This window comes from Triticum urartu, chromosome 6A, assembly GCF_056163025.1.
Source record: "Triticum urartu cultivar PI428250 chromosome 6A, HENAU_Tu73, whole genome shotgun sequence".
NCBI classification, from domain to species: Eukaryota; Viridiplantae; Streptophyta; class Magnoliopsida; order Poales; family Poaceae; genus Triticum; species Triticum urartu.
Genome location: NC_141878.1, coordinates 589,478,124 through 589,485,741, shown reverse-complemented (window position 1 = coordinate 589,485,741; position 7,618 = coordinate 589,478,124). Strand labels below are relative to the sequence as shown.

Here is a 7,618-nt window from a genome sequence, read left to right as displayed (position 1 = left end):
GGTGAGTTAACCAGGCCGTGCTCGGTTGAACACGTTGAATGACCACGTCATCTCTAACATGCCGGACCCATGAGTCAGAAACATTGTCAAAAGGGACGCTGCTTCCGTGTCCTAACTGCATCTGCAGTTGGGTCAGTAACATCTGGGCCTAGGTCCACATGTCACTGACCCAACTGCAGGTGTTGTTACGCACTGAAGCTCAGTACTGTTAAAAGATGGTGAGGGGACAATTGGTGCTTTTTTAATGTTGATGGCCGTCCCTGATTGTGGCGGTTTTGAGGAATTTATTTATATAAAATATGTGTGTTTGTAATAGGATAGTTTCCCATTAATATAGAGGAATCTACCTTAATCATTCATCGTGAATATTGGTAATGGTTCTAAATCAACATTTCTATATTATTTCCTAACAAATGTTAGTGTGATCAGGGTTTAGCAAAAAGACGACTGTGCTGCATAAATATATGGTGAAGTACAGCCATTAGAAATGTGGTGTTAGTTTTTAGTACAAAGTGAGCATAAAAATATAGAATTTGGCTTGTCTTCTTCCAGTCTACTTGGTTGGTAGCCCATCCCTTCACGTGGAAGCAACTCCCATTCGTTGCATTTGGTGATAGCCTTGCTAGTATTTCCTTCACCAGTCCTCCTCACAATTGCTTCAGTGGCAATGGTGGCCCTCAACGCCTTGGCATCTGCTAATGATGCGATTGGCGAAACCATGAAACTCTGACAGATTCTTTTCCTGTGGACACGAGGAGAGCTGAAAGCCAGAAAGAAACAGCTTCCACTCCATCCATGATTGATTGCAACAAGCACATGTCAATATTTTTTCTCTGAAATTAGATATCTAACCTAACCTAACTGGCCCAACTACACCATTGACCTGATTAACTGCTGCCCTGAAGCAACTTGTAGGTTAGAGCAACTTCAATGGGGCGATCCATTTCGTCCGCATGTATCTGTTTGAATCGGTACGAACAAAAGTGGCGGCCCAAAGCGCCAACCCAAATTCAAATCACGTCCGCTTCGCATCTGCGTCGACGTATTTGCGGCCCAAATTTACGTCCCAAATGCATCGGCGCGTACGCGGAACGGACGCCACGCGCGCCTTCTCGGCGTCTGTCTCGTCCCCACCTGACGGCCGTCTAACTACCCGTTGCCCACGCGATCAGCTTAATTTATAACCACGGGCCCACGCGTCAGCGACGGCGGTCGTTCTTTTTTAAGCCGACCGTGTGGCGGGGCCGTCCTCATCCAAACTCGCGTCCACATCTAGCCAACTCTGCTCCCCTTTCACCGGCAAACCCTAGCCGCCACCACCACAGCGAGATGGGGCTCTTCTCCGGCGTCGGCATCAGCAAGGCCAAGGGCAAGGCCCCCCGCCGTCCCTTTCCCATCGGAGCTCCTCCGCCTCCGCCAGCACCGGCTTGCCGGCAGAGGCAGCGCGTGAACGTGCCAGTGCACCAGCGCGGAGTGGCACTGGCAGCATCGCGTGCCTCTGCCGTACCCCGACGTCACCCTGCCGCGCGACTGGCATCTAGATCCAGAGAGGATCCCAGTGCCGGCGGCACCGCGGTCGGCTAGGGCGCACGCGGAGGAGGTGCGGCGCCGGGCGCACGCTGCTGACACCGGAGCAGCGTCGCGACGACACCCACGCCATCGACTCGTCGAACTGGAAGCGGTGGTCGCCTTCGAGCACGAGGAGGCGAGGCGCCGCGGCGTGTCCCCGCCCCCGCTCATTGTCCGCGAGAAGGACCAAGCGGCGGAGGACGCCTACCAGGCGGCCCTTGCGGCGGTCTACCGCGAGAGCGAGGAGGACGAGCGACGTAGGGGGGAGGCGGCGGAGAAAGAGGAGGCCCGGTACGAGGCGGCCATGGCGCAGGCCATTGCCCTCTCCGCGGCCGGTGACTGCATGGTGCCGCCTGTGGCCCCGCCGTCCCCTCCCCGACGCTGCGTCAAGGCCGACCCGGAGCCACAGCCGGAGCTCGAGCCGGAGCCGTCCCCGATCGAGCGCTACTCCCGAAGTCGGCCTGTTGGAGTTGCTCTTACAGTCACCAAAACAAAAAAACTCGAGAGGATATTTAACAAGAATTTTCATGTGACCACCACTGTTTCCCGTGTGATTGTCAGGTTATTCTCTGAATCTTTACTGCAATCTGTTCCCCGTGTGTGATTGTCCGCCACTGTTCTGAACATTCAGAAAAAGCAGAGCCATGACAGCCATAAACAACAGGAAGACACGCACGCACACGACAGCGACCGACGGACAGAGAGCTGGAGGGAGCGAGCGAGCGAGCGAGCTCATCTGCCAACCACCACCAGCGACCAACAATTTGGATTGTTCGGTGAGGTGCGTGAGTTTGGTGGATCTGAATCGCTAAAGCTCCCATCTTTCCCCCACTCCCCCTCCACCACCGCCGGCAAGAAGAGCAGGGGAGGAGCACGCGGGGATCTCGAGTCGAGCTCCCTCCCTCCCATGGCCACCAGGGTCCTCGACACGCTCGCCGTCGCGGCGGAGGACGGCTGCGGGGGCAGCGGCGCCGCGCTGCCGCTCACCTTCTTCGACGTGCCCTGGATCTTCACCGGCCCCGTGGAGCGCGTCTTCTTCTACCCCTACCCGCACCCGCCCGAGCAGTTCCGGGCCGCCCTCCTGCCGCGCCTCGTCTCCTCCCTCTCCGCCGCGCTGGGCAAGTTCTACCCTCTCCTCGGCCGCGTCCGCCCCTGCCCGGACGGCGGCGGGTACGAGTTCTTCTTGCCCGCGGGAGGAGGGGGTGGCGGTGACACCGTCGAGCTCACCGTCGCCGAGAGCGAGGATGATTTCGACGAGCTCTCCGGCGACGGTCCCCGGGACGTCGCCCGGCTCTACTCGCTCGTGCCGCGGCTTCCGGTGGTTGAGGGGAGCGGGGACGGCGGGTTCGCGCTCGCCGCGGTCCAGGTGACCGTGTTCGCCGGGCGCGGGGTCGCCCTCGGCGTGTCCATCCACCACGTCGCCTGCGATGACTCGAGCTACATGCATTTCGTCAAGACCTGGGCCGGCCACTGCCGGTTGGCTTCCGGTGGGGAGGACGCCGGCACCGCGCTGCCGCCCCCGCCGTTCCTGGACCGCGCGGTCATCGCGGACCCCCGAGGGCTTGCCGCCAGGACGCTCGACGAAATGCGGCAGCTGGCGGCCAACGGGCCTCCTCCTCCACCCCCGGCGCCGGTAGGCCCGCCGCCCAAGCTGGTCATCCGGTCGTTCACGCTGGCCCGCGGCTGCATCGACAAGCTGAAGCAGCGCGTGGCCGCCGACGCCAAGGACGCGTCAACCCACTGCTCGGCGTTCACGGTGGCGTGCGCGTTCGCGTGGGCCTGCCTGGCGCGCTCCTGCTCCGCCGACGCCCCCTCCCCCGCCTCCGACGAGCGCGCGCACCTGCTCTTCTCGGTGGAGTGCCGGCGCCGCCTGTCCCCGCCGGTGCCGCAGGAGTACCTGGGCAACTGCCTGCGGCCCTGCTTCGTGGAGGTGAGCACTCGCGACCTGCTCGGTGCGGACGGGGTGACCACGGCCGCCGCGGCGATCGGCGCGGCCATCCGGGCGCTGGACGGGGACGGCGTGCTGGCGGGCGCCGAGGGGTGGTTCGAGAAGATCCTGTCGCTGGTGCCGCGGCGGCCCATGTCCGTGGGCGGCTCGCCGCGGTACGGCGTGTACGACACCGACTTCGGGCTGGGGCGGCCGAGCAAGGTGGAGCTGGTGTCCATCGACAAGACCCCCGGCACGGTGTCGCTGGCCGAGGGCACCGACGGGCAGCGCGGGATCGAGGTCGGCGTGGCGCTGCCGGAGGCCGACATGGTGCGGTTCGCCGCGTGCTTCTCCGACGGCCTGCGCCAGCTATGAGAAGAGAGGAGATCCTGCTGGCGGTCAGTGCAAGAACAAAAAGGAGAATTGCAAAATTGCAATGGCTCGTATATTGTTACTACAATAACACCCGTGCGTTGCAACGGGGCCACATTAACTTTAAAAGTTCAATATTAATATTCTCATATATATCAAGTGACATTGGCGACCTTTTTACCATCAATTCCTCACACACAATCTCTGCCTCCCTCTTCCTCACTCTCTCCCCCTCTTCCCCTCTCTCTCTCTAACACACACACATATCCATCTTATTGGGTACCGGACCATAATCCATCTATTTCACACACACACGCTAGTACATAACAATATGAATTATGTGTATTATATTTGCCACCACAACTGAGGGAATTAATTTCATGTAAATCGGCCAGCCACAGCTCCAAGAATACGCGGAGGAGGTGGCCCGGGTCGGCGTCGGCGCCGTCCGGCACGGTCCACGGGTCCGCTTCCAAGCGCGTCTGCGCGTCGGCCACCCACGCCGTGTCCTTCAAGTGCCACTTCCACCGCACCAACTCCCAGGGTCACGGCCATGGCCAGGGCCAGGGAAGCCGCCCTTCTTTGCCCCCTTCACCGGCCGCGGCCAACGCGGTGCCGCGGCACCCGGCCTCGCCGTCCTCGTCCTCCAGCACCGTCGCGACCCAGTGACGCAGCCCAAGCATCGGCCTCGAGAATTAAGAACGCTCGACAATGTAGAGGGAAGGAAAGGTCATATACATGTCATAAGAAAGGGAGTTTATTTACTGCTCCCTCGATGTATTGTTTCCTTTGTTTGGAGATTGATTACCATCCGTGAGTTAAGGTAAGGTTTACGTGATTGAGCGATTTTTTGAAAATCAATTATTTGTTTTCTAATTAATGTAATTGAGTGATCTAAGGTAAGGTTAATTAATTTAGATTTGATCTTTAGAGATTGTTCGTGATTGATTCTACATTACTAAATAACTTGCGCCAGTATGGAAAGTTCTGATCTGTTTAGATTTCTTTCGTTGTGTGAGAGGGTGACGCGAAAATAAACCGATGAAGTGAGGGGAGGGGACGAAAAAAATCTACGAAAAAAACCAGCGAAGGTGGGAGGAGGTACCAAAAAAAGCCATGAAGGGTGGGAGGAGACTACCAACTGCTTCATTAGGAGTAGAAATTATTAGAGATTAGAGATTATTTGTTTCCTGAAAATCTGCTATTTGTTTCCTAAAGCAAATTGCATTAATGAGAGAGATTTCGTAGATTTGGCTAAGGTAGGAAAGAATCTATTATTTGTTTGCTAAAGCAAATTGCATTAATGGGAGAGATCCGTTGATTTGGCTAAGGTAGGAAAGAATCTATTATTTGTTTGCTAAAGCAAATTGCATTAATAGAAGAGATCCGTTGATTTGGCTAAGGTAGGAAAGAATCTATTATTTGTTTCCTAAAGAAAATTGCATTAATGAGAGAGATTTGTTGATTTGGCTAAGGTAGGCGGTTTTTGCGGTTCGTGGCGGCTTAGTGTGAGGTGGGATGAGGTACCAAAAAAACCATGGGAGGTGGGAGTTGTCCCTGGTTAACTTACGAAATTTCGTAGATTTTTTTAGGACGAAAAAAACCGTGGGAGATGGGACTAAAAAAAACCTGGAAGCGAGACTACCAACTGCTCCCTTAGGAGTAGAGATTATCTCTACTCCTAATGGACGAGTTGGTTGAATAGTCCCGGTTTATTTTCATTCGGTTTATTTTCGTCTCACCTCCCACCACCCCTCCCATGCTAAAACCGAATCGCGTCTGATACTCCTTCCATTTATTCGTAATGTATTTATGTGAAAAAAATCAATTATGATTAATCTCTAATCAATCTATGAAAAATCAAATCTAAATTAATCAACTATACCATAAGTTACTCAATCACATTAATTAATATTTCCATACGTCTCAAAAATTACTTTAATTAACGTCTCCATACCTTGCCCAAAATATTAATTAATGTGATTGAGGAACTTATGGTATAGTTGATTAATTTAGATTTGATTTTTCAGAGATTGATTAGAGATTCTTCGGTACACACGTAAAAAAGGAAGAAAAAAAAGAAAACAAACCAGGAAAAGGAAACATATGCATGGACGTCAATCCCCTTCATCTCTCCCGCTCTCTTTCCTTTCCTAGGATGTAGCCGCCGATTTTCTCCCTTGCTCATGTTCTCCTTAAAAAGGTGGACATTGAGACTTGAGAGGCAACGAGCATGGTAGGCCTCAGATCGCGGATCCTCCTGACCTTGCAGTCCTTCTCCGATGTCATCCTTGCATAATCCAACGCCCTCCTCCTCCCAGTGCCGCACCTGCGTCATTGGAGGTTGTGTGCGAGCTGGCCGCCGTCCCCGAGTATCTTCAACAGGTTGTCTGCTGCTCCCAGATAACACAATTCGTGGAAGAGTTACAGAGAAGTGAGGGGTTGGGGAGAACTGGCGTCGCGCCGTCGCCGATCTGCTGGATGACATGCACCACGGCCATGCCATCGAGCCACCATCGCCGCTCCTTCCAGTAGGCAATGAGGTTTGGTCGAGGGCAGGAGTAACAGTTGTGCGTGCTTGCTTGCTGTTATTCTCGAGGTGGATAGGTCATGCCTGAGCCCTCCTCCACGCATGGCGCAGCTTCCTCCGATCTCGCCCGTCCTCGAATCCCTGCTGGCAGGTGATGCTACTTCCTTACCTCAACGAGTCAAAACTGAAGGCATCCACTTCTTGTGGTAAGAACCGATCTCATGTACTGCCATTTTTTATAAGTTTCTTGATGCAAATCATAGCAAGAATATTGTGTTCTTCCTATTTGTTTGATTAGTTCCAAAACAGAAGCAATTCTATCGTGACGATTTCAAATGTTTCTTGTAGAAATTTAGCATAGTACTAAAGCAACTGAATTATCATTTTATCACAACCGCGGGCTAATTCTGAAATAAAAGCAATGGTGAACTTTTTCGTTAAACTGTAATCGATAAAACGCCATTTTGTATATTATTCAACTATTGGGTATGCTAATCTTTGGGTTCATTGGATGTGAATAATGAACCTGGTATGATTGGTGCTTGTACAATTACGTAATAGGAGTAGCAGCATTATACATCTTTCGAGTTACAGTATGTTTACCAGTGGGAATTGCGGCTATGGATGTTTCACAATTGTGTGTACTGCAGGTGTACGTGGATTAGGAAAATAGTGTGAGCCAATGGATTTTTCCATGTCTTCCTCTACGGCAAGCCCTTGAGTGTATTTTATTTATATCTCAAGAACATGACAGTTTCAAGAATATATACGAGTCAGCTATCTTGTGCCCTTTTGTCCATTTTTACTTAAATACGATGAGGCGACTACTTATTGTTATTCTTGCCATTGAAGATCTAGGTAAAAAGAAAATTAATGAACCTGAAATATCGGCAAAACAACAAGTATTGTTAACCAAGGAAAATAAGTCATGATAAAGACAAGATACGTTTTGACCAGAAAAGCCCGTGCTCGATTATTTCGAGCACAGGCTTCTTCAGTAAAGACTCGATTTTTTTAATCGATGTATATCTAATTCTAAGTCTTCTTTGACATGTACATGATGAAAGAAAAGTACTATTTAGACAGAAATTGGTGTGTCTAATGCCTGTGCCAAGTGTTGTCGAGGAAGATAGTAAACTCATTGAGGATGATCATTGGGGTTATTGTGAAGCTGACTGTTTGGTGGAGTAGTCTCGCGACATGGAGGACAAGCCATGAGA

The 7,618-nt window shown here is 52.4% G+C and overlaps 1 protein-coding gene across 1 annotated transcript; it reads left to right on the top strand.

The window, feature by feature from the left end:
• Positions 1-2,240: 2,240 nt before the first annotated feature.
• LOC147966742 (coumaroyl-CoA:anthocyanidin 3-O-glucoside-6''-O-coumaroyltransferase 2-like) lies at positions 2,241-4,021 on the top strand. Its single transcript, XM_087529084.1, has one exon. It carries the CDS (start codon positions 2,477-2,479, stop codon positions 3,869-3,871), a length of 1,395 nt encoding a protein of 464 aa, XP_087385210.1. The 5' UTR covers positions 2,241-2,476; the 3' UTR covers positions 3,872-4,021.
• The last annotated feature ends 3,597 nt before the right edge of the window (positions 4,022-7,618 follow it).

What these genes read in the sequence shown, in the direction of transcription:
- LOC147966742 (XM_087529084.1), top strand. Translation starts at nt 2,477, where the DNA reads ATGGCCACCAGGGTCCTCGACACGCTCGCCGTCGCGGCGGAGGACGGC.